The following is a 26,968-nucleotide window of genomic DNA, read 5'->3' as shown; positions in this document are numbered from 1 at the left end:
CTGACAGGGACAGGACCTGGCACAGCAGACACTCCCATCTTAGCCCCAAACCAAAATGCCTCCAAAATGCTGAAGTTGGCTAGGACGGAGGGTGGCCGAATTTCTGTTTCCCCAATGGAAGGGACAGCGAGCGAGTGGGCTCAGGCACATTCATGCTCACACACACCGGGAGGGGGAAGAACAATACAAATCTGAAAACAGCATGCAAATCTGTTAAGCAAATTTCCATTGCCTGGATTAGTTAGATTATAGAACCACAGAGCATTACAAATATCAAATGCATTTGGCCTTTGCGGGGCTGCAGCTAAGGAACGCAATTGGGAACTTACTTGGAACCTGGAAACTGTAAGAAACATTAGCCAAGGAGACCACCTGGGAGGGAGCCTGAACCCCACACTGTGTCCCAGGGCCAAGCGCTGCCTCTGGACCTCAGGCCCGGGGGACTCTGCCCACCAAGGCTGCTGTCCTGAGGTGGGGGGGGTGGTCCCCAAGCTCTGAAGTCCCACGGCCTTCATGGCAGTCTCCAGAAGGCAGGGATCAAGCAGGGGGCTGATACCGAGGACCTGTTATGTGCTAGCAGGTGACACATCCTATTTCCGTGAATTCTCACACAATCTTTTGAGGGAGGCGTACTTATTGTCATTTTGTAGCCAGGGACGTGAAGTTTATATATGGACTGGAGGTGACGGAGTGGGGATCTGAACCTGACCTTGCCCGTGTGCTCCTTCCGTGCCATCATCGCATGGCCGCATGCCGGCTGCTCAGGAAAAAGCTAAACGGAGGAGCTTCAGCCCTAGGTGGCTGGCGCAATGTGGACGGGACCCGCTGCCCTCTCCTCAGCCCCCAACCCTGGGCTCTTCTGGTACACTCTCCCATGGGAGACGGGTGGGAAGGAGGAGGCAGGAGGGCAGGGGAGGCGGGGTACTTACAGCTATGCCGTGGCCGAAGCCCGAGCCCGGCTGTGGGCTGGCCGCGCTTATGTAATTCCCCACTCCGGAGTCCTGGCTGGCAGGGCCGTACAGATCGGCGACAGGTCCTGGGCTGTTGGCCCCCGGGAAGCCTCCGGGCCGCGCGGGGTTGGAGCCTGCCGGGGAAGCGGGCGCGCCAAAATTCGGTTGAGCACTGTAGCTATTCAGGACTGGTGTGCAGAGAATAGAGCTGGGTATGAGGCCAGAAGCCAGGCATGCACCGGTCATTACAAGCCAAACACTCGAGAAAAACAGCTGAGGCCCAACTTCTAACACTCAACCAAGGCCATGCGAAAACATTAGCAGGGACTCAAGAATACTCAGCCCAGGCTACTACTAAGAAGCTCGGAGCTCCAAAAATAGAGAGAATAAAAAAACAATCATTCAACACACTACGGCAACCAACCCGAGGTGCTTCACTGCCCACCAAATTATCACAATAGAAATAGAGATATATATGGAAGAGAGAGAGGAAAAGAGAGAGAGAGATTTTTTTTTTTTTTTTCACATCTGAATTGGTGCTCATGCAGTCTTGTCTAGATCTGGGCACGTTGAGACAGCATTCACATCCCATGCAAACTACAAAGGAACTAGTTTTAGACTACACATTGTGTTAATATTGATATTAAAACGTGACAGGAAACAAAGCAATTTGTGTCCAGGAAAAAAAAAATCATTGGGGAAGGGATTTAAAATTTTTGTTTGTTTGTTTTACTTTTTCTTATTTGTTTGTTTTTGGATCCATTAAATGACAAATTTGTATTTTTTTTTTTTTAAAGACAAAAGAAGATCTCCATTCTCCAGCCCCCCCAACCACTTCCCCCCTCCCCACTGGCTACCTCCTCCCCCCCACCCCCCATTCATAGCCCGGTATGAAAGTCGTCAATACTGAACGTGGTCGGAGGATGGGGTATGTCATGGAAAATTTGGGCATCTTGACATAACCGTAATGATGGTGGCAGGGGTCCCCTTCGGGGGTGGAGAGCAGGGGATGGAGGGAGGGGGTGGGGTGGGGGGTGGCGAAATCTGGAGGCTGGGGCCGAAGCTGGGTGAATGCCAATGGTTCTACAGGACACCCACACACTCACCTCCTGCAGTAGAAGGAAAGGGGGGGTTTAAACTTTTTTTTCCTTTTGTTTAAAAAAAAAAAAAAGACAAAGAAGTATGAATGCAGAGCATACTGACTGAACCAATTCACAGCTAGAGCACATCGGACCGAAATGCCTGCTTTGTTCGTTATCCTCATATAAACTCAGACTGAGACCAAGAGCTAGGAATGCCCCTGTGCTACGGAGAGACTTCACAGCCATAGATCCTGACCATGGTGGTGAGGAGGGGCCGCGGGAGGAGACACTACTGGGCCCCGATCTTCAGCCCCGCCCCCCTCCCCCAATTCCATCATTCCTTCAGTGAGGGCCTGTCAACCAGGTTAATTTTGTCTCATTTTTTCATTTCCCCTTAGTAGCTTAAACTTTTTCTTTCCAAAACGGGGGGGAAAACCTTTTTTTTCAAATCGCCAAGAATAAGTTCTCATTGATTTTGAAAACTGAAGGTGAGTCTGGGGCCAGCCAGTTCTGGGCTACAGCTCACCCAGGTGGAAGAACCAGACGATCTGGACTGAACACATTTCCACGACTTTGGCTCCAAGGGGCTGCTTCTCACTACGATCTTCTCCCCTTGCTTCCCCTGGCATTTCCCTCTCTGCCCCATGACCAGCTGCCTTCAACCTCTGCAGCCCCACCTGGGCCGCAGCCTTGCCCCAGAGATGGGAAGACACTGACCACACGCCCAAGCCAGGCTGGCTGGAGATACAGCCAGATGGGCAGCCGAGATGGGGCACGAAGATACAAAGGAGATGCAACCAGCCGCGTCTGGCTCCTGACTGAGCGGAGAAAAGGGAAACTGATACCTCCAGGTGCCCTGAGGCCCCTTGGAAGCTGGAGCAGAGAAATGGGTAAACTGGCCAATGGAGAAAACAGGTTGAAGAGAAAAAAATCACGGAGGCTTAGAGTAAGTGAATGGCTGATTTGAGAACGCACCCACAGACAAAGGGGACAGGAATTTTGAATACATAAGTTTAAACTTGCAGATAACATTTGGCCTTTCTCACCCATGGAGGCAAATATCAAGCCCAGATATTTAAAGGCGGTATTATCTTGGTCTAACACTTTTTTTTTCCTCTGGGCTAAGGAAAATGGAGAGCTCAGACAGTGGACTCCTGGTTTACCCAGGCAGCTGACCCTTGCTATGTAAAATAACAAGCTAATTCTGTCTCGGGGTAAAGAGAGGCTAGGGGAGGGGGCCCGCAGTGAAAGATGGAAAGATTTTTTGGCTTCTTACTTCTCTGGCCAGAGGCAGATGTAGGAAGACTGTGGGCAGGACCACCTACCTAGGGGCTGAGGAGAAGGGGGGTTTTGGTCTCGTACCTCTCCATCAGGGAGAGCCACCCAGAGACTAATCCAATCAGCAGAAGCAGCCTCGGAGACAGGAAGTAGCATGCCCATGGAAGGATGCTGTCCAGAAACAGCCTCCTCCGTGCGCTTAGAAGATGAGAGGGCTAGTGGTAACCGCCCATCCCGCTACCTCTCCCAGTCCTGTGTGCCCAGGGGGACAATAGCTCACCAGCCGGCCTGAAGGGATTTCACAATACACAGCTCCTCTTAGCCAACAACACCCCTCCCGGCTCAGTCACCTGCCAGCGAATGACACTGTGAAGAAGGCACCCTATTAGAATGCAGCTCTAAACCTCAACTCCCATATCCTCATAGCGCCCGATCCCTGCTCAAAGTCACCTTGCGGCTCTCCTCCCAGCCAGGGGTGAGAGATCGGTCTGTGGGTCCCCGCCAGAGGGCGCAGCTGGCAGGCAGTAAGCACCCAGTTCTGGGCCTGTTCCTGTTCTCTAGGCTTCTGGGCTGGGGGGGGGGGGGGGGGGAGCGGTGGAGGAGCCACACCTCTGTGCTGTGTGGCCAACAATCTCTCCTTATCTCTCTGTAGGCAGAAGAACCAGGCTCCAGAGAGCAGGTTAAAGTCCCCAAACAAGCCATCCGGACACCCGTGCATCTCTGGGCAGGCTCCTAGCAAGCAAACGGCACTGCCTGCTCAGGAGGGAGTGGGGAGTGCCACTTTGCACTCAGACCTGCCAGCAGCTGCACCTGGGAAGGCATTAGGGACAAAATAGGGTTCTTCTTTTGGGACGTTCATACTGATCACTGGCTGGCTACATAGGAAGGGGAGTCATGTGAGGACGTCTCTCCCTCTGAGCTGTGACCTGAGAGGAGAGGCAGGCGGAGAAAGCAAGACGCTGAGTCCCTGACCCGAGGGTGCATCCTATGGCAATCAGCCTTCAGGCAATGCTCAATGACGTATCTTGGTGGAGGGAGCCTTTGCTCAGACGCTGAGCCTCATTTTGAGAGGCCAGAAACAGTCCCACAAGCCAGGCTGGGTCAGGAAGAGGGGATGGGACATCGCTCTCAATGGGCAAGGGTACCCCATCTACTGCTCAGCTATGGGGGCGTGTGTGTCCGTGTGTGTCGGGAGGGAGGGGTCTCAGTATGTGCTGCTGAATAAACACTGCTGAGTTTTATGAATTGGGACATTATGCCTCCTATCCCAGGAGAGGACACTGTCTTGCAAACACCTAGGCATTTTTGCAGCAGGAGCTATAAGTATTAAGTGGCATGGGGCGAGCCCTGCACCGGGCTGGCAGTTTGGGGGCTCACTGTGGGGAGCAGGGCTACTTCTCCATCAGCTGCTCTGGGCAGAATCCACAGCAGCAGTTTAATCCCAGACAGGTTCTTCCTCACCCCTCACCCTTCACCCCCAGTCCCAGCATCCTCTGGGCTTTCCGGGTCCAGGCAGCCCGTATGCTCAGGGAGGCAGCTGTGGTGTAAAGGAGCACTGGACTTGGAGTCAGAAGACCTGAGTGTGACCCTGGCCCTGACCTTAGGGCTGTATGCCTCGGGGTAAACACCTCACGGGCCTGAGTCCCCATCTGTACCGTGTGAGTGCCGCCTGCCTTAGTCTGCCTCTCAGTGGGCTGCGATGAGAAAGAAAATGGTTTGCAATCGGTCAAGTTGAAAACAAACTATTTTTAAAATGGTTGTGTATGCAGAGCCCAATAAGGCAGGTACCATAGGCAGATTTAGGAAAATCTGATATAGGAAAATACAATTCACTGGCCATACAAATCAGGAAGTGATTTACAACAGGGTCCGGTTCATCTACATTGGACCTGATGAAAGGACTCTGAGACAAGGGTCCGGTGGGGGGGGGGGGGAGGGAGGCGCGGGAGAAGCAAGGATGTGGAATCTCACTGAGGCCAGCAAGAGGTAACACATTTGACTTAAAGCTTAAAGTTGGACTTGGATAAAAGGAGGAACTTCTTGCCTATCAAGGGAATAAAACACCTTGATGGCTGACCCAGGAAACGCCAGGGATTCTTATTCCAGAGACCTTAGCAAAGGTCCATCCTGCAGGCTTAGATCCTCACCTGTAGGGGCTGGACGCAAAGCTCATGGGTACGTCAGGCTTTTAAAGCAAGCCCAGGGAGATGCCTGCCTTCCAGCGGGCACACAGTCTGCATGTGGCTCTGGCCAACCGTGGTCAGAAGGGGTTGGGTTGAGAGTGCAATTAGTCACTGGGGGTGGGGAAGTCGTAGGAGTGAGAATCAGAGCAGCCTCCTTGTAGGTCTAGGAAAAGTATGGAAGTCCAGCCATCCGCATGATTTCTAAGCATTGCCACTGGACCGGAGGCGGAAAGCAAGAGCCCAGAACTATGAGGGGGGAGCCCCTGGGAGGGCATCTCTGTCTGGCTCCAAGGCCTGAAAATTGGATTATTACTGATCCAGAGGAAGGAACTGTTGACAAAATCTTTTCTAGATGAGCTCAGCCCACATATCCAGGATAAGCCAGGCCTCCCCCCCATCCTCAGGTCCCCACATTAGACCTACGTTCTGGTTTAGTGGGTCTCACATTTTGCCCAAGGGCAGGGCCAGCCCTCAAGACATTTTCAATCATCTGCCTTGCAAATTATCTGCTGCTGCCAGGTTTCATCTCAGGGGGGAGGCCCTGGTGGCCCCTGGCACATTTCCAGAGCACGTGCTGCTTAGGGCCAGACGAACGCAATGGTGGGCCCATCCTCTCCTAGTCCAGTTCAGAAGGCAGCATGCTGCCGAAAGAGAACTCATGACACTATGCATTTCAGGGCCAAGGAGAAGGGAGTTTCACGGCTCTTGTTCCCAACCCCCAGCTCCTGACAGAATGGAGGGCTGGGGACAGAAGCCCCTGTGATATTCTTTGAGGGCAGGGCTGTGTTCATTCATTACACTGAGTTTTAGGGGTTTTGCTTGTTTTAAAGAATGTAAAGAAACTGAAAAAGGAATGAGTGGAGGGGCTGTGTTGCCAGGCGGATGCCGGAGAAGAGGTCGAGGTCGTTGCCCCTCCAGCTCTCCCCTCTCCTTCACCTCGTCCGTATTGTGCTTCTATCTGCCTTCATTAAAAACTCCATAGCAGCAGGGACTGTTTCCCACATTAGCGAGGGACTCCTTAAGGCGGGGTATGTGAACAGGTGGGGTGCCTTCAGGGTTCTCACGGGGCCCTATGTTCTCCAGAAGAAGAGAGACCTGCCTCTCTTCCCCTAGAACACTGGGTGCTCGGTGATGCCGGGTCCATAGTACCAACTGGCTGTCAACAGTGGAGACCTTCATGGGTCCCTCTTAACAGCCAGCCACTCCTTGCTCGTGGGCTCTGAAGAATGGCAGCTGGGCAGCCAAGGCCTTCCTGGGAACAGAGTTGAGGACCCCACTTCGAAGTCTCTGTGCCCCGCAGAAGTAGTGCCTGCTGTAAATTAAGGCCAATGGTCAAACGGGGAAGGTCCGCATGAAAAGATAATCCTGTTCCTGCTAACGGAAGGAGAAATACTCAGCTGTGAGTTATTACGGCATGTCTCCAGCAGAGCAAGGGGGGATTACAGTCCAGCAGTCTGCCGGGCCACTATGTCCCAGGGATCCTGGCTTAGACTTGCCTTCTAGAGCTTAGCCTAAAGGTGGGAGAGATAGATAGAGGGGACCAGCAATTACATCCAACCTGGGAAAACTGTATGACACAGTAAATTAGAATCAAATCAGTTCAGGGACCCAGATGCAGGGACAATCAATTTAATATACTATATATGTATATATATATACGTGTGTGTGTGTGTGTGTGTGTGTGTGTGTGTGTGTCTGTGTTTATGCTCTGCTAAAATTCAAGCTATTTCAGAAGGGAAGGAGAAAAAACACTTTAAAACTAGGGGAGGATTAAGAGAGTAACGTGATGATGTTTCCTTTTCCCTGGCTCAATATACAAACAAACATATTACCGGGAGGTACTAATTCAGCCTGATAGCAACAAGTCTGGACATATCCAGAGATGCCTGGCTCATCTTAAATACCACACAGGACCCATGGAGAGTGTCTGCTCATCCACCGGGGCTGACAGGAAAGTCAGTGTCACAAATACTCCAAATGTCGGTTACAGCAGTGCCACAGGCTTAGAAGATTGCTGTTTCTGCTTGATCTCTCAAAAGCGAACCTGCTTCAGACCAGGTGGATGCTGAGGCCTGCCGGTTAACGCTGGCATAGCTCAAGGAGGGAACAGACGGATGGGAGAACCGAGGACTTGGGACCGATACATTACGTAGAATGGTCTAGGCTTCAGGTCAAAGCACACCCCTCTTGAAGAGATAACTTCACTCCTTAGCTGGCTCTGAAGCCCTCACATCATGTGCTAGTCGTGAACCTGGAGATGGATTCTACCAATCAGATCATCCAAACACCCAGAATGAACCCATCTGAGAGCTTTGTGGCTAAAACTATGTACTTTATGTTGAGATACAATCTCGACAGAGAATAGCTCATTCACTCTCTATCTCGATGCTCTTATTACCAGCCCCGATTTGGGTCTATGGATGTGTCTCCTCCTCACAAAGGACCAGGCCAGGGTTAGTTGGGAAGGTGGGGGAGGGGAGGAGAGGGGTTAGTGGTTTATTGCCATCTGCTTATGGTGTAAATTCTGGGCATGGAGTAGCCTTGAGTGGGCCTGAGCCTGGTAGCCCAAGAAACCAGGCTTTGTCATGAGGGCAAATGGAGTCACTGTCAGGTTCCCGTTTCTCCCAGACCCTAAGGGTTCTGAGGGATAGACCTTGTTTGCATGTGTCTAAGGAAGAAAGGGGAGAGGGCTGTCAGGAAAGGAAAGGCCACGCCACGGGTCTCGGGCTTGCCCGGGGCTTGCTCTGCAACGGCTTCCCCACTGATGGGCCCTCAGCTAGCTGTCCCAGATCAGGACTCTGGTCTCAGATGCAAGGTGCGGTTCGTGATCTCTCTCCACAGCAAATGGCTGATTCAACAGTGCCTTGGCCCTGAACCTCGAAAGCACCTCGGAAAACAGGGGAAATCAACCTGAGAGACAGACGCTTATGGTTTGGCTGAAGCAAGCGGTTTTAACACTCACATCCTGCTGCCTCTTCTTTAAATTAACTAGTTCAGAATCCAGGCCCACATGGGTTAGAACTTGCAAGAGGCAAGATGGGGAGACGGTCCAGAAATCACCGGCACCCATGAAACACGGCACCGAGCCTGCCAGCCGCTGCGCACACGGCCCCGGGAAGACAGGCCGCGGCCTCCACGGCCACTTGGCTGGCCCCTGCTTCCCACCCAACCGTCCCTGACCTGAGCACTGAAAGGAAACAAAGACAGGGAGTATGGTGCCAGGAAGGACTCCCTCTCCATCTCTGTCGCATCTCTGTCTCTCTCCCCAACAGTCGGCTTGCTCCAAGCGTCTCCTAGTTTAATCCTGAGAATGTCCCTTGCTTTTGTTTTGAGCTGGGGACTGCATCCAGCGCTATCTTGTCAAAAGAGAAACCGGTCTGGCTTCTCCCCACGTGACCCCAGCCACCCTCGGTGCTGCTGGGCTGTGTGTGCTCACTCACTAATTCCCAGCCTGCCTGCCCTCAGCCAGAGGCGTCGGGTCCTAGCTTGTCTCTTGCAAGTGATTCCATTCACCGCAGGCTCAGTGTTCGCCCTCTGCGCGAGGCCCCAGAAATCCAAGGCCAGAACTACACTTGTAGCATCCTTAGTCATGATGAAAGCTTGGGAAGAATTTGATAACACCCTGGCCCAGTTGGGGAAGGTGCAGCAGGGGAAAACCTCATCCTATTGTGGGCACAATAGGGTCTGGAGGCATGAGGCACACAGTTCTAGAAGCTGTGGCTTCTGTGAGGCTGGAAAGGGAGCTAATATTTACTGAGCATCTGTGTGCCAGGTACACTGGTAGGTGCTTAGCACCATCGTTTTTCACGCTCCTAACAACTTCTAAGATCGGTCCTGTTAGCCTGGGCTACAGATGAGGAAACCGAGGGCTGGAGCAGTGAGGGAACGTGTCTCCGAAGCGTCTCTGACCAGACTAAACACAAGCTCGAACTTGGACATCCAGGCAACTCCCGGCAGCTCTTCAAACAGAATCTGCTGCTCAGCTGCCCTTCCCTGTAGTCTAAGACATCTTGTGTTTATTTGGATCTTTCTTTGCTTCAGACAGGCTGTAGGGACAAGGCTCCAGACCTCCCATGCTGGAGCTCCAGCTCCTGAAGAGTGTGGGCTCTGTTGCCCTTTCCAAATGGGAAGCTCCCTGGTGGCAGTGTCTCCCCCATCAGACTAGGGGCTGCCTGGGGTTGGGCCATGCCTGCCGTGTGAGGTAGGGGACTGCCTCTCTCCCCAAGGACTAGACCACCCTCCTCTGGGCCACACTGCGGAACAGGCTGGGCACAGAGCAGGCAGGCAGTATGGCTGCAGAATGCGTCACCAGAGGGCTGGTCGTCTCAGTCCCGGGAAGACCACGGAGCTCTGCTGAGGGCAGTCTTGTGGGGAGCTGGACTGCCCCAGGACCATCAGTATTTACTGCCCGGGGCTCCACAACCAGGGGGTAGGGTGGAGAGGATGCCCAAAGGGCAGCCCCTTGAGGACCTATACAAAAGGCTTTCCACTTGAGCAGCCTGTCTTTAATGATTATAAAGGCACAGGAGTTTAATCCATTTTTGATGTAAGCGCTAATAGCTCTGTGTCCTTGAAGTTCAAAGCGGGTGCATACATGTCACTAATTAGCCAAGCACGGAGCCATTCAGCTCCCTCTCATGTTTCTAATTAGGTCTTTAATAACAAACAAACTCCGACCTTACCAAAAGGCCCCCATTCATCAGACAGTCAAGGAGGGCGGCTGCTTCCGTGTTTATGGCTGTTCCGGGCCCTTGGTTCTATATGGACATGCTCTTAATCTCAGCCAGGACCGGCCTGTCCTAGAATGTGTTGCGGATGAAGACCCCTTCAGCCTGCCCTGGAGGGATGGACTTCCTGGCCCTGTTGGGAGGACCAGTGCCAGGCAGGACGGCCCTGGGCTCTAAGGCTGCATGCAGGCTGAGGATCCAGACCAGCTCTCCTGGTCATTAGAGGAGGTGGGGAGAGCTGCCTGGCGTGGCTCTTTGTATCCATTTCTGAGGTATGGATGCTGATAATAAAGTCACAGAGATGGTGTGAGACTCTACATCTGGCAAGAACCTGCTGGTACTTGAGTCCACGGTTATACATTGGACTTGACCAAGGGAGCTTTAATGGCCACTGAGGCCTGGGGTCGACGGTGGTAGCTTCTGATTTAATGGGCCTGCAGTGTGGCCTGGACCCCAGGACTTTCAAAAATTCTCCAGGTGATTCTAACATGCAGCAAAGTTCAAGAGCCACTGTGCCCCAGTCTTAGATTTGCTCACCGACCGTAGCTGTTAACAGGTTCACCTTTATTAATAAATGCCATCCGGACAGCCAAGACCTAAGAGTTTAACCAACCACGCCCAAGGATGGAAATCTGACAACAGATTTTTTCAGTGATACACAATTCTGGAAATATTTCTGTCCCTCTCACTTCAGGCCTTCACGCATGAAAAAAAAATGCAGTGCTGTTTTCAAATGCATTCTCATCACCTGGAAGCCCCTGGCTTTCTCTCCAGTCACTCTTCTCAGCTCTTAAGGCACTGTCACTGTCACCTCCCCATGACAAGGGATCGAGAGGTTTGGAAACTGTAGCAATATAGAGCTACAGAGTTGAAAGGTCCTTAATCACCCTCTAGTCTGAAACCCTTTGCCCCAAAATCACCTAGCCTATGGAAGCTAGACCAGAACCAAGATCCCATTCCACGCTCTGAACCTCTTAAAAAACAATTATCATTCTTATCTGATCAATCCACAAGGCAACCCCGTATCCTGGGAAGGTGAAGGGATAAAAGGGAAGCCTCTGAACTGTTTCTGTCCCCAAGGCCAGAGCACAGACTGCTGTGGGGCCAGTCCCTGGACACGATGTAACCCTCCAGCAAGTTATATCCAAGCCTGACTTGTTTCTCTTCAAGGCAGGTGATCTGGGAGACATTGAAATCTCAGGGCTGCCTCAGTGGGAGGTTTAAAGACTATTTCATGCACCTGGGGATAAACAATCTAGACCCAGAAAAGTCAAACAATGTGTCCAAGGATACACAGCAAAACCGGATCCTCCAACATCCCTCCACCTCTCCTGGTTTTGCTACTGTTTCTAGTCTTCTTCCCTGGGAGTGGGTTGACATTGCCAGACCTTTCCCTGGGTCAGTGCCTAACTGACCCCTGACTCCGGGGTATCCTGAGCATCCTGAGCGTGTCTGAAAGACAGCCTCTCTTTCCCCCAAGGCCCGGAAAGCCAACCCGCTGCAGGTTGCAGTCAGAAATAACTTCCAGAAAGAGAACGGAGAGTGGGGCTGGGCAGCCTTTGCCTCCCACAGTGCTCTACCACAGGCACACAGGTTTGCACTGATTGCTTACCACAGACCTGGACAGACCGTTTTATTAATATTAATAAGTAACCAGGAACAAAGGGCCCCTTTATTTTTAGCTTTCTCTAATTGCGTAGTAATTACTCATCTACAAAACAAATGAGCCCCTGCTCGCGGTTGCCATAGTACCGGGAGCCCAGCCTCACTGCAGGACGATTGGCCAAGGATCCTGCTGCTCCCGCCTCAGGCCCCGCCCCTCCACAGCATTGGCCCAAAGCAAAGCCCCAGCAACTGGTCGGCCAATCGTCGGCTTCCCAGCGACCTTCCAGATTCAGCCCTCACCGCTCACAGGAAGGGTTGTTGACTCATCCCAACGGAGAAAGAGAACGGGAGAAGGTCTGTCTGGCTCAAAGAGGCCCTCCCTTGCTCCATCGCCTAGTTTCTTTTGGGCAGTGGCTAACTTCCTTCAGGCTTGTTTTAGCTAAAGTCTCCTTTCAAATAATAACAATTACCTTCAGGCTGGCTCCCTCTTACCCGACCACGCCTCCTCTGGGCCTCCTTTGTCTGCCTGTGGTCTGAAAAGGATGCAGGGACTTGAAAGCCGGATCAGAAATGTCAGCCAAAGCCAGACAGAACCATGACCTTAAGTCTGCAACAGCAGAAGCTGCGGCATATATGCATTATATGTGCATATAATGTTTCCTGAGGCCTCTTATAAACGGGCTTGGGTTCTCTCTCCCCGCAAGGATACGGAGAATTAAGTTGATGGGCAGCGGCGGTTTTCCGTTGAGTATGTGTTAAGAATGCGGACCTCCACTCAGGAATCCAAGGGGCTGGGGCGACGGGGCATCTGCTGACATGGTTGAGAGCACAGATGTGATGAGACAGACCCAGGTTCCAAACCTGTCTCCACCACCTCTACAAGCTGTCTAAGCCACAGTTTTAAAATGTTCAAAACGGGAATGAGAATGATAGTGCCCTCTTCATAGGATTATGAGAATGAAATGGGGGTAGGGCAGGTGGGCCTAGCCCCGTGCTTGGCTCACTCATGCAGGAGTTATTATTAACATGTTCTATTAGCATCTCGTATTAAACTTGGCTGGGAAGTGACTCTAGCAGTCTATCAATCACCTGGAACATATCCCTCCCTTAAGGGACCTCCAGATGGGGGTGAACGTTGAGATGCTGGCTGGAACCCTCCTATCCATGCCACAGAGTGGATTTCATCGTGGCTCTCTCATCCTGACAGATCTAATTCCAACAGCCAGTCATAGCTGTTCAAAAGCATTATTTGCCCACCTCCTGTGCTGCAGGATCCCAAGCTGGCAAGGGGAGACCTTTTTATTAATATTAATAAGCATCCAGGAACAAAGGGCCCCTTTATTTTCTGCTTTCTCCGACTGCATAATAATTACTCATCTACACTAAGAATGAGGCTGACTTTGTCTCCTGGAGGCAAATATAAACTGATGGTTTATATTGTTGGAGAAGGCAGGCACCACTCTGGGATACATGCAAAACATGTTCCATAGAGTCAGAATCCCGGCTTTCATCCAGAAGACCTCACCAATCAGGAAGAAGGCTGAGGACACAGTAATGTGTTGAGGAGGGGCACCCCAGCTAGGGTTAATCAGGTGTGGCTTCCTGGCAGTCTGAGCCAATTGTAATGGAGGGAGCAGAGATAAGGACAGACAGAGGCTGCCATGAGGGCACAGGAGTGGGAACCAACAGTCCCAAGCAGGGAATGAATAATAACTTGTTGGCAGAAGCAAAGAAGAGTCACAGGAAACTAAGGCGGAGTACTGTGACCAAATGCTCCCCCCTCTCCCCGCCGTGTCTGCCTTGCTCCCCTAACCTGGCTCCAGATCACAAACCCAGCCCCAGCCAGGGGGATTAGGGAGGGGTCGAGCTGTGTTCTGTGGGACCGCTGCCAGGCTGATCTTCCTTAGCTGGTTCTGTCCTTACCAAGTTCCACCGCCATAAAGCGTATGAACCTCTCTCTCCCACCAGTAGGACTGTATCAATCTGGGTTTCAAGGTCTCCCAGAATCTAGCCTGCCTCTACTTCAGCAAGCCTGTACCCCCAGTGCCCATCAGGCAGCCTGCCACTGTCCCCCGGGGAACTGGCTGCTTATCCCATGCTCATCATGACCTTTTATCCAAGTTCTCCCACCTGAAATGTCCTCTTACCTCTCACTCCACACCCTTCAGTGTCTACTTTGAGTCTTGCCTCCTATCTGAGCTTCCCTGCCTGCTGAGTGCTCTCCGATCAGGCGGGAACGTAGGCTCACTGAAGACCAGCTCTTGTAACAACTGTGTGCTGTGTCCACCCCCAAAGACTGGGAGCTTGTTGAAGGCAAGGACCTGCCCTGAAATTCTGCATCCCACCCCAGACCCCAGTGTGATGCTGAGCCCAGAGTTAATCAGCTAATGGGTAAGAGCAAAAGACCCGAAGCCTCTCTTTTACTGGGCAGTGATAACATGAACATTCGTGGAGCGTTTACTCTCCATGATCTGTCACTCGTCCTCCTGCTTTTTTAGTCTCAAATCTAATCTAGCCTGCTGTCAAGGCTTGTCTGACATCCAGATCTGATGTCACTTCCTTGGTTCAGGCCTCTCCGAGGCTCCGAGGTGTGTGAATCCAGGCTCTTTAACATGTCACCAAAGGCCCTCTGCTCTGGCTATGCCAGCCCTCCGGCTTTATCGGCGGCTGCTTCCCATGCCCCATCCCCACCCTGCTGCATTTTATTCTCCAGCCAGAGTGAACCGTTTGCGGGGCTTCAGATTTACTCTACTGTTCTGGGCTCTGGTGGCTTTGCACATGCTGTTCCCCTGGCTCTTGGGGAGCTCCTGTTTGTCCTTTCAAAGTGGAGACACTCACTCCCCTGTGAAACCTTCCCTGACTTCCCAAAGCCAATCACTTCCTCCTCTGTGCCCCTTCTGTTGCCGGACTTATGGCATCATATTATAAGTACCTGTTAGCCTCCACACGAGGCTGGGAGATACCCGAGGGCAGAGACTGTGCTCTGCCTTCATCTAGGAGATTCCACGGCTGTGGTGGGCTTCATGCTTGACTACCCAGCCACACGCTCCCTTACCCTTTACCTTACCTTACCTTTATCCGCACCCAGACTGTCCTTTGGAAATCCATCCTTCTTGGGCTCCTCAGTTTGAGGGTGGGGGTATGGATCCCACTCTCAGCGATTGGCTCTCACCAGCCAGGCGTTAGTCAAACGGCACAAAGCTCTGGGGTCTGCTAGAATTTGGGACCATCTGACCCCCTCTTCTTCTAGACTGGTTGGTATGAAGCAGGAAACTGTTGTAGCCGTTTGGCACCACAGGAAAGCCAACATAAAGACGATATTGAAGCCAAAAGGAAGACCGAGCTAAGAGAAGTGCCGACTCCCCGGAGCAGTCTACACATGAAGCCCACTCTTCCATGGAGCTTCCAGAATGTTAGCTGGTAAAGTCCCTATAACACTTAACCAGGCTGAGTTGGGTTTTCTGATACGCCCCAAAGCCCCCCGACTCAAGGCCGAGGACAGTGCCTGCCACGTGTAATAATAATTACTGTTGTTACACACTTAATAAATATCTGCTGAATTCGACTCCGTGGCAGATGTGCCCTGGGCCCAGCTCAGCAATCTATACCTGAAAAGGTGAGACTGTGAGGTCCTGGGGCCTGAGTCCTCAGAGGACACAGCACCGGTTCCAAGGCTGCTGGGCTCTCCCAGCGCGTCCCGCATGTCGGGGACATCTGGGCAGCAGGTGAGTTCTTCAGAAACAAACATGGTTTTTCTGCAGGGCTCCTTAAAGGAGGTGAAGTTCAGGGTTCTTCACCCTTGACCAAAGCCTTGCTCTCCACGTGACTAGCTGTGTGACTTTGGGTAAGTCACACAGCCAATCTGCACATCAGCTTTCTCTTAAAAACAAACATGTAAAGCCAGGCCCAAACCTTCTGCCTTCCTGCCTGTCTCATGGGCTAGCTCTGGTCACGGCAGTCGAACCTCTGCAGAAACATGAGGGACCACGAGGCACCCTCGCCTGTGTTCTTTTGAGGATTCTCACCAACATATGGGGTCAGCAGCTTTTGGGGCTCCTCACACCCTGCAGTGGCCCCACCCAGCCCAGGGGGCAAATAAGGGGTCCCTCTGCCCATCTCCAGTGTGCTTTACACGCTCTTATGGAGCCTCCAAGGGCCCTGTCACACATTCGACCCCTCCTGCACACAGCAGGGCCTGGGCTCCCGAGCCAGCATGAGAGAGAGGGCCAACCAGCTCAGGGGACAGGCACGGATGTGTCACCCTCTGAAAATGATTCCACTGATTTAAAAGACCATTAACATTCCCCCACTCCATTCACTTCAGGATTAACTTATACTCAGGTCTGGGCTTCAAGGCTAGTCACTAATTGCACTAGAGTTGATTTATCAAGTGCATGGTGTTTCTATTACAAAATTATTGATTACAGCTGATGTATTTTATCCTCAACAGGGTTGGTCCCAAAGCCCTCGGAAAATGAATGAAGCTGAGGTCAGCAGCGGGCAGCTCAGCACATTATTATAAATTCACTGGGGTTACTGAAATCCAATGCTGGACTCTTTCTGGTGAAAGACCCGGCTCTCCCAGGAATGAAGATTTTAATGACAAACTGAGAAACGAGGTGCCCATGCCCAGAACGCAAGGCCATGGACTGGGAGGCATGTGTTCGGGCAGGGTCTTTTGGGTAAGTCTGGCTGGTTGCAGCAGCTGGTCATAACAGGTCACGGATTTGCTCTCCCTCTGGGCCAGTGTGCTGGCTCTATTCCATGGACGCAGATGTGGCTCTATCCCAGCGAGAGAGCGTCCCCAGGACCCTACCCCCAGCTTTGGCCATCTTGAGGCCCCAGAGGATGCTTGCCGCTAGCACAAGGGAGGCTGGGTGGGAAAGAAGAGATGATTGCCCTGCAGCCCCCTTTCCCGGACACTGGATCCTGCTGATGGAAGCGCAGGAAAGCCGACCTCAGAAATGGAGGCAGCACATTGATCCACTTTCCTTTTTTAAATGAAGCTGATGAGAAGTAATGCATCGTGGGAAATAAGGACTCTCAGCAGGAGGGATCTAGATTCTCAAACCACTGCAGGCAAGAAATGTTATCTGCCTTTATATTCCTTCCTGCCAGCCGTGGAGCAAACCTTCAAGGAACGCGTTGCTTGTTGAAAGCAACACCTGGGAACCCTAAAGCTTAAGACACAAATGACACAAACGATTCCCGGCTCCCTCCAGCGGCCGGAAGAGTGTGTGTGGGCCGCTACCGTTCACGCCCCTCAGCCCCGAACACAAATAAGGCGAAGGCTGCCACGGGGAAATGGAAAATACCCCGGGAGGGGTGGGACAGGCAAGCCTGCTTCATGAGCACCTGCACCTACCCTCCTCCCCAAAGCATTTTCTCTATGGTTCAAGTTCAACTAGTTCTTCTATGTCTTGACTTGAATTTTGCTTTTGTTCACTTTGCCTACTGGAACTGAAACTCTTAGGATGTCTGGTCACAGGCTAGCGAAGCCGTCTTCCTGGCAGAGCCAGACTTAGGATTTAGGCCACTAAGGGGGATTTTTGTCCTCTCTGCCTTCTGCCCCACCACCCCCTGCAGAACGGCTCTTCCCAGATTTGCCTTCCCGGACCTCGTTCCGTCCTGTGACTGACTGGCCTGCTCGCAGGCAATCCTTGTTCGTGCTGACGGTGCCACGGACTTCCACGGCGCCACTCCTCCCCGTTGAGCTGCCATTCTACTCTGTCACCTCGCGCTCTTTCGGGAACTTCATGAACTCTGTGACTTCCTGGGCTTCAGTCTCCCATAACAGATAACTTCTGCCCTGAAGGTTCAGATTCCACCGGCGTCTTCCCGTGGCATTAGTTCAGAGCCACCGACTGGCCCGACTTAAAGAGCAGGTCCCAGGTGGCAGCTGTGACTTCATGTGCCAGCAACTTGTAAAGATTAGGGCCATCTCCCAAAGCTCTAAGAGACCTCTGGCACTCCCTTACAGTGCGTCATCACAAATGTAGGGGAGATGGTGTGTCCAGAGACACTGACCGCACACGTCCCTGAGCCTCCGCAGAGACTGCAGGACTGCGAAGTCTTCTGGGAAGATGGAGGGAAACTGTGGTCTCCTCTTTGCACGTCACAGGGTCCCCTTCCCACCTGTCCCCTCCCTTCCTCCTCCCCACGAAGCTGTGCCAGTAGTCTCTATACTAGGAATGTTGCCACTCTGACCCTACTTGCCCCCACCCTGCCCCCTGGAGACCTCAGGTAAAGGCTTCTCCCTTAACTTCACCCACAGTGAGAAGAAACGCTAACCTTCACTAGGACCCAGTGCATTTCCTGTCTGCAGACCGAGCATCTTAAGATCTGAATCCCTTTCCCCGCAGCGTCTCACTTTCCCTCCACCCTGGGGACTAGACTGCACAGACAGGACTGCCACACGGACCTGTCTCCTTGAAGGGCCGGATGTGAGCTGGCAAAGGACTCAACGGAGAAAAGGGCTCGGGGGAGCCTTGATGGTAGGCCTTAAGAAATAAGAGAAGACCTGCTCTGTTCAAGAACCATACGAGGAAGACAAGAACAAGGAAGAACTTTCAGACTCCCTGCAATCCTGGTTCTGCTCTCTTTCGCAAGAGTCGGTCACTATCAACAGAGATCTCAGGAAGGCTAGAGCCGAGGGTGGTGACCCAGCGCTGGACCGGGGGAGCGGGGAGTGTGAGGGGAGGTGGTGGTGGCTGATGGCGAGAACATGGATCCGAGCCCCTTGGCAACGTTGACAATATGGAGCCCCCTCTCTTCCTGGTCCCCCACGCTATCCTTCAGACAGCCGTGCCGTGCCGGGCTGTCGCGGACCCTGTAATATCAACTCAACAATGCATGTTCTACAACTACGGCTACAGCTACCAGGACATCTACTACAGTGCATGCATTTAGTTCAGTCCCACAGATACATACACTCTAAGAACAGGCAGGGGAGGTGTGAAATGTTTTACTGGACAACAGGTGTGTTGGAGTTGTAACTAATAAAAAAAAAAATCGAAAACGAAAGTGTACAAAAAAAGACATTTCTTGAGAGTTGGATATGAGTTTGTTTCTTGAACTGTTTCATCTGAACAAGCAAAAACATGCAAACCAGCTGGTACTAACAGGAAGCTGGACACTGAGAGAGGATTAATAGGTGTGGACAAACCTTCCCGCTGAGCGTGCTCAGAAGAGTGTTTGAGAGGAGGTGTGCAGATCCTAGTGTAAGAGAGGCGGGAAAGTATGCCTCAGAGACACTCTCTCACCGCAGCCCCAACCAAGCAAGAGAAAAGACAACAGAAACATGACTCTCGCACTCACCACCACCGTCAGGAACTCATGTTACTAGATTGGAATAAAGCTGGCAAGTATAAAGTACAGTAAGGGGTCCTGGCTGGGGCCGGAGATGGGCTGGGGGTGGGCAGGGGGCTCAGAAGCTCTTCGGCTGATACACAGACCCACCCGTAATGTCACCCAGAAATAAAATAGCCTGAAAATCCAAACCACTGCCCTCACCTGTGTGTGTGTAGGGGGTGGGGTGGGGTCGTTTACCAAAGTGGATTCAGGTTTGGGTGGGACATGATGAGGCCATTGGAACTGAATGAATACGATCAAAATAAACAAACAAACTCTCGACTGAGCACAAGGAAAGATGACATTTCGGACTACCAGGTGAAGGTAAAAGAAAAGTGACCCACTGCTAGTGAAGTTATCTAGGAGTCGGCAGGGACCTCCCCTGGGGGGGTCACCTGAGCCCTGCTCACCTCAGACCCAGGGCGAATTAAGGCAAAGGCGGGCAGGCTGGCCCCGAGGAGTTGGCTGAGGTGGGTGCAGAGCTCACGGCCCCCCCGGACCTCCTACCCTGACACCATAGCCCTGACAGATGCGAGTTGCCAACCTGAGCAAAATCGAAGCTGTTTCCCACCCCCACGGCCCTCAGCAGGTGCTTCCGCCTCAGGAAGCTCCCCCAGTACGTCATAACATGGAAGGGAAAAAAGAAAAAACAAAGCTGTGAAGCTAGACCAAAATGAAAGGCAAAATAGGGCCTTCCATAGGATGCCTAATCCCTGGACCAAGCCTGACAGCCAGCCTCTGGGGAGCAGAGGCCTCGTTTCCTACCCTTTTCCAACCACCTGCCAGGGGCAGCAGAGTACCAAGCTCAAGGTCGGTACTCCGCAGACCCCCTGAGCCAGCTTCTTCCTATAAGAGAATGCGCCTGAACTTGTGACGCCCTCCAACAGCTGAGGCTGCTTGCTCGGGAGGCTGAAGGAGCATCCCTGTCCCGCTGGAAGGAGCTGGCATGGGTGGGGCAGGGTTGCAGGAGCAGGTGAAGGTAGAACAGGGCGGTCAGCCGTCCGTGATCATCTGCTGGCCTAGGCTGATGCGCAAACCCAGAAGAGTCTGGGCAGCCCCTTTCCCATATCTGCCAAAATGCCACCGAGGGCCACTACAACAGGTAAATAATTGGCCATCCCACCAGGCTCGGAGTCCAGATTATCTTCTAGGAGGAGGGAGGGGACAGTCCTTACAGGCCAAACCACACTGAAAGAAAGAGAGGTAGAGATCCTCCTTCCCCCATCTTGTAACCCTGCTCCAGGTCCAAAGGGGGGATGGAGGTGAGGGGCTGGGCTACCCTGTCTACACGGGGGCAGGTGTCTTCCAGCCCAGGTGGTGGTCTGACTTTAGCAGGCACGGGCTGGTCGTCGCCCTGGGGCTTACCCCAGGCCCCTGACCCCCAGGCAGCACTGTGGGGTGCCCTGTATCTTCCTGGCTGAGCCTGCACCCTTGGGGGCAGGCACCTCGGAGTTGAGGATTTACTCCTTGCACTAACCTAGGCTGGTGTGGGGCAGGTGGTCTGGGAGCACACTCCTGAATAGAATTCACTAACAGTGCAGCGATGAGCATGGCTGACCTCGAATGGCCCCTGGGAGACTTGGCTCCCGATGGAAATGGCTACAAATAAAACACCACTGATCCTGGAAAAAAAAGTGTGGTTGGAGATGGCTCTGGAATTTGGGGTTAGGAGTTAGGGGGAGGATGGATGGGACTCCTGCCTGGCTCTCGGGGGTGGGAGGGGGGGCGCGTGAGAGGGTGGGGGTGGCAGGGGGGGCAGAGACCATGGGGAGACCGCTCTCAGACTCACAAAGAACCCCATGCTGCCCTTTAAACTTGCCATGACGTCAAGGAGAATGGGGGTGGGGAGAGAGGCAGGGTTAATTTCGGGTTAAAGTTTAGTTTCATAATCCAAGTTATAATAAAGAAAGAAACTGAACGGAGAAAACAACCAACAACACTCAAAAATCTCGAGGTTTCTTTTTGTGGTTCCCCCCGCCCCCCACTAGGCACAGGTAGGACAGAGGCTCATTTGTAATGATACCAAAAAGCACTCAAGTTAAAAAACCAAACAGAACAGGGAGACGCGAGGCAGCGGCGCGCCCCGCCCCCAGGGCAGGGGGCACCAAGGAACGCGGGCCAGAGGGCAGGTGGGGCTGCTGGAGGCCCGCTAGGGCAGGCAGAGGCTGAGGACGGGCGCCCAGCTCTCCGGCTAACTGACCCTCAGCAGCCCCCAGACAATTCCCGGCCCCTCCAAACAAATCTCCAATGGGTGATTTCAGGGAGTGGATCCTTTGTAGCTCGAGGCAGTGCCAGTTTGCATGGAACGGATTTGTACTGATGTTCCTAAAGGGCCTCCATGTGCCAGTCTCTTATCACTGAGGGTTTGGGTTTTTGGCATTTGCCCTCTGGGCTTTTAACGCCCCACTTCCTGGCACCCCACCAGCACCTCCCTCCCCCCACCCTCCTCAGAGCCCGGTCAAATAATTGCTTCCCTGGGTGCTCCAGTGCCCTGTCCAAGGGGTGTTGGGCTGGGGGGTGGGGGTGGGGCCGCAAACCATGGCTACTGAGTCCAGGAGGAGCAAGGGCCTCTCAGTGGCTGGGGAGTGGAGGCCAGGAGGCCGAGGCCAGGAGGCCTTGCCCGGGGCCCAGCACACAGCAGAAGCCCCATGTGCTTAGGAAGGTGGGGGGGCATCTGGGGGAGAGGGCATCCTTGACACACCCCAGCTCCAGCCTGACCCACCGTGCTGCTGGGAAAACGTTCTCACCTCACTTGAGGGGCTCTAAGACCTCCTCAAAGTTTGGGCTTGGAGACTAAAGGACCGGGGCAATTTTATGCAAGAGACAATCCCATTGCCCTCGGCAGGTAGGGTCTAGGAGCTCTCTGGTCTCTGCTACGAGGAGAGTCCGGGATGCGATAGGGGGCTTCAGGAAATCGCTTCATTCCACTGAGGTCAGCCCCACTTCCAGGCTTCGGGGACTCGGGCTTTAGCCCAATCAAGCAAGGCCATCTGCCAGGTGCAGCAGGGGCCCCGAGGCCAGGAGCACGCCCGTGGGCCCTGAGCTTCCCTCTCACAAGCTAGAGCTTCTCTGGCGGGGTCAGAGGCTCCTGGAAGGGAGCCCCTGTGAAGCAGCAGTGAAAGCTGAGGAGGGAAATGACCAACAGGTGCCCTGAAGCCGGCTGTCAGGGGAACGGGCCGTCCAAAGTCAAAAAGAAGTTCACTGGTCTTTTTTCAAAGAGCAAATCACGGTCCACCTTTGGTGTGCAGTCCTGAGACTGACCCCCACGGGGAGCTGCCCTGGGTGGCAGGGCCTGGCCCGCGCCCCCCTGTCCCCACCCTCCGGGCTGTGGTGACAGTAGTGGACAGACGCAGCCACACAGATCCAACAGGGCCTTTACCTTCCCCCGCACACTGGGGCATGCCTGGGAGCGCCTGTCCCACACACCTCCCTACCTGATCCTCTTGCCGCTGCCACGGCCGCCGCCGCCACTGGTCCGTAAGCCGCTGCCGGGAAGCCTGGCGGGGAGAGAGGAGCCGGAGTAAAGGAGAGACCTCGGAAAGGGCCCTGCACAGACCGGGCTCACAGGCCGCGCTCACCCCCCCTTCCCGAAGACGGGAGTGCAAAGGGATCTCCTCGGGACAGCTCTCAGGAGGGACCCGGGTCAGTGGCTCTCGGGCTTCTGGCAGGCACAGTGCCTTTAGGTGTTTTTGATTCCTACACACTTGGCACCCCAGAAACCAGTTCTAAAAGGAACACGGAAATAATTGGAGAGGATTGGGAGGAACTTCTCTTGCGAGTGGGGTGGGGTCCCTGCTGCCCCCCGCACCGATCGAGGGGAGTCTCCCAGGGTGTGTCCAGAGCAGGGCCACGCATGGCCCGGGGATCCCGGGAGTGGTTGGGACCGAGCCTCTTGGCAGAACAGGCACCTGGGCCAGGAGGTCGCTGAACCCATCTGCTCTCCTAAGGCTCTGCCTGCCTGCTGGGCTTAGTTCCGGACTAGCTCACGCTAGCAGGCCAGGGGGCCAGGTGTGCTGGGAGTCCCAGCTGACTGTGTACACAGGAAGGCAGCTGTAGGAGGGAGTCGGGGGCTGCAGGGACCTACGTGGGGTGAGCCCTGCGGCTCTGTCTCTCAATTTCAACCTCCTGAGGCACATTATGGGGATTTCAATCCGGCTCTTCTGCCTGAGCTCTGTGTCCCGATCAAGTCAGCAGTGAAGGGTCTCCTCGGGAACTCCAACAAGTGTGTGAAGTGTGTGTGCAATCTAGTAACACCCCCGGGAGCAAGGGTGTCGCAGAATGGGACTAAAGGTGAGAAGGGACGAGGTGACCCAGTGGGGCCGCAGAAGGCCCAGGGGAAGGAAGAGGTGGGTGAGGCCCCTCCCCTGGGCCTCTCTTGGCCATGAGCACAGACACACACAGCCACACACGGGGACACACACAGATACACTTACGCGCACATGAAACAAACACCCTCTGCCGTCCAGGCAGACTTATGGAGGCCCCATTTCAACTTTTGGAGGCCTGATTTCAAGACCCACTGCCAATGATGGTGGTTTTAAATGATGCGCCAAGAGCCAGCAGCAAACAACACACAGCCCGACAGCGGCTCTGCTTTAGCCACAGCAGCTTCCAGACATGGAATCGCTACGGGACAGAGTGGGGGACACATGCACCACGGAGGGCGGGGAGCCGGGGAGGAAAGAAAGGAAAGAAACAGAGCCGTCCCCCAAACACAGCGAACTAGAAGCCCACTAAACTCTAAGACTATTGTCCTAGCTACACGGAACTACTGGGGAGGAAAGAAGTTCAAAAGGGAACAAGCTAGTCTAAAAAGGTCAGGCTAAGCTACTCAAAACGTCAATGAAAAAAGACATACTTGCATTTAAATATGGTAATAGGGCTGTTGAGGGGGGAAAAAGAAAGATCCAGGTGAAATAAAGGTACGAGGTCATCTGGAATGGGTCTGCTGGAATGGGTCTCCCAGCTCCCCTGAAGGCCACATGTGTGCCTGGAGGCTGCCCCCCACCCTCTGCCCACGGAGGGTGGCACTGACCCCTGCCACCTGAGACCAACGAAGGGACTCCCCCACCAAGTCCTCTCCCCATTTCTTCCAAGCAGGATCTAGATTTCTCGAAATGTGGGTGGTGGCGCAAAGTGCTGAGGGAAAATAAGGAAGAGGTCAAGTTATTTCTCCCTATCCCAACCTCCGCACACCAGGCCCTGGCTGCAGGCACACAGCAGGAGTCAGGGGACCCTGAAGGAGAAGGAAGCCGGCCGTGGAGAGAAGGAAGGTCAAGTTATTCTTTTGCACTCCTCACCCGTACTTGAAACGGAAGGTTTCCCTGGAAGCATGAAAAGGTGCGGTGGGGGGAAGGGCGGGGGACAGAACTGGGGGAGGCGAGTTTAGTCAATAAAAAGACATTTAACAAAAGGTCTATTTTCTGGAGTCGAGCGCATTTTTGACCAAAAAAAAAAAAAGACTCAGAGAAAAAGGAAGGAAAAAAAAAAACTTATCCAAGAAAGGAAATCCATTATCCTTAATCTCAGATAAAGGTTTCTGCTGGAGACTGAGCACCAGACACCGCTAAGGGCTGGAATTTAATCTCAACCATCAAACGGGGTAGGCAGACTGACAGGTGTGAGAAGAGGGGCAGGGGAGGAGAGCTGCCCAGGCCACCCCCCACTCCGGAGAGGCCTGCAGCTCTCACAGCACCCCCACCCCCACACGGCACCTGGGACCCCAGGGCCACAGCCCCACCACCCAGACCTGCCTCCTTGGGAATCTGTCCCGGACCACTTCCCCAGCTCCCTGCCATCCCCCTCCTGTCCTGTTAAGCTGTTCAGCCTCACTGGTCACCCCGAATATATTCTTCAGATGACCTGGCAGATAAGCCCCTGATGCTATTACCAGGGAACGGGGTACAACGGGCTCTCCTTGTGGCTGGGCTTTGTGGGGGATGGGCAAACACGGATCTAAGAAAAGGTGTGTGTGTGTGTGTTGGGATGGGGCTGCCCCAGCCAGGGGCCGTCAGAGGCCAAAGAAGCATGGGGACCCTGGCCTAAAGCTGTCCCTGTGGAGGACAGCCTGTCTCTAGACAGCAAGATGTGCCTGAGGACCAGGAGGCCGTAGCACGGACCCGGGTGGGAATGAGCTCTCCTGGGCTGGGCTTGGAAGAGCTGGGGGTGCAGGGCCTCGCAGACTTGCCTTGTGATCCTGTTTTCAGCATTTCCCCCAAGGCCCTGAGGAGCCAGAGGTCACCTGTGGCAGCCTACGTGCCTGGGAAACCTCTCATTTTATTTCTGAAGGGATAGGAGTTCTGTGCTGTCAAGCAGAGAACTGCTCCCGTGGCGGGTACTTGGGATAAGACCTTGGGGAATTAGGCAGCAGGTCTGACGGGGCTCAGGCTTCTTGGGGGGGCCGAGGCCCAAGCAAAGATATGGCACAGCCCCCGGTCCATGAGCGCCCATGGCTGCCCTAGCACCCCACTCACCGCCCAGAATGGGAGATGACCATCCCTTCTCTGCTGCTGGGAATGTGGGGAGGGGCTTCCTCCTCAGCAGAGCCTACCTGGCCAATGCACGAAGGGAGCAACCAGGCTTCTTGTGAAGCAGGTTAGCACAAGTCTTGGATTCAAATCCTGACTCAGCCATTTACTAGCGTAACCTCTTGGCAACCTTTGACTTTGGGCAAGTTGCTTAACCCTTCTGTGCCTTGATGTCCCCATCTGTAAAGGGGACGATGATGTCAGTGCAGGATTAACATACACAAAATGTTCAGATGAATGCCTGCAGGGAGTCAGTTCAAATGAATGTTAGCTGCCATGTTGCTGAGGCCTGTCCAGCCATCAGCCCTGCCTCTAAGGCAGACTGCCTCTCCCCCTGCCACCGCCCGGAGGGCTCTGCCACTTTCTCCATGACGAGCCACATGGTTAGATGGTCAGATGCACACAGGAGGCTGGAATTCTTCATACTGTCCCAGCTTCATAATGCCATTTCAGTGGAGCTAACCTTCCCTAGTTCAAAATCAGAGTATGCATTACTGTTCAGCTCTGACAAGGACTGGGCCAAAGAGGGCAGCCGGGACCCTCCTGCTCGAATACTTCCCACTTCTTAGTAGTGAATCAGGCAGAAAAGAGAAAAATGTTTTGTTGATAAAATCTCAGGGCCTGCGAGCTTAGGCGGCCCATCTGGGTGAACTTGGGTATCAGGAATGTGGTCTGCTCCTCCTGATGGTACAAAAGAATAAAATGTTAATGGTGGAACTCAGGGCTGGGCAGGTGCCACGCCTTAGTTAACGACAGTCACACCCAAAGACCCAAGGTTGCTAGTCTGGAGTTCCTCGGCCCCTCTAACGGGGTAACAGAAGGATCACGGTGCTTGGTGTCAACGCCTCCGACCCCCCCTGGCCTTGCCTTGCTGTTGTAACTTGGGGACGGTGCTTCACTTCTCTGGGCCCGAAGTAATCAATTCGTGTCTACTGCAAGGAGGGGAGACCAGAATGGCCTGTAACGTTCCCTCACCTCCGACCCCGCATGGACCTGTCTTCTGATGTAAGAGGATGACGAACCTGGAAAGCGGTGGCCCTGGGGCTGGCGCGAACACACCTCTGAGGTTACTAACTCATCTAAGTAAAAGCTGTCGCCATCCCGCTGACAGTGAACAAGACGCTTTTCTGGACGTTTCAGAGCCGTGAGAAACTTTATGGCAAATTAGAAGCGAATGGCGCTTCTGACTTTTTTTTGAGAATTATGTGACGCCACGCCGACTTTTTACTGCTTCTGTGGCACTTACCGGGTTCTGCCTTACCTAAG

The 26,968-nt window shown here is 53.5% G+C and overlaps 1 protein-coding gene across 10 annotated transcripts in view; it reads right to left on the bottom strand.

The window, feature by feature from the left end:
• Positions 1-26,968, bottom strand: part of MSI2 (musashi RNA binding protein 2) — a 392,818-nt gene that overhangs the window by 8,934 nt on the left and 356,916 nt on the right. For 2 of the 10 annotated variants that reach the window (XM_053893325.1, XM_053893326.1), the window contains exons 11-14: positions 24,034-24,057; positions 22,610-22,672; positions 18,991-19,040; positions 930-1,084 (exon numbers count right to left, since the gene is read on the bottom strand). In XM_053893325.1, the coding sequence (XP_053749300.1) occupies positions 977-1,084; positions 18,991-19,040; positions 22,610-22,672; positions 24,034-24,057 (245 nt within the window). In that variant the 3' untranslated portion in view covers positions 930-976. Of the gene's footprint in view, positions 1-929; positions 1,139-18,990; positions 19,041-22,609; positions 22,673-24,033; positions 24,058-26,968 lie in introns of all 10 variants that reach the window. The other 8 variants (XM_053893321.1, XM_053893320.1, XM_053893327.1 and 5 more) reach the window with 7 other exon arrangements.

This window comes from Panthera pardus, unplaced genomic scaffold (genome assembly GCF_024362965.1).
Source record: "Panthera pardus isolate Hobbes unplaced genomic scaffold, ASM2436296v1 HiC_scaffold_3, whole genome shotgun sequence".
Classification (NCBI taxonomy): Eukaryota; Metazoa; Chordata; class Mammalia; order Carnivora; family Felidae; genus Panthera; species Panthera pardus.
This window is presented reverse-complemented; position numbering and strand designations above follow the sequence as displayed.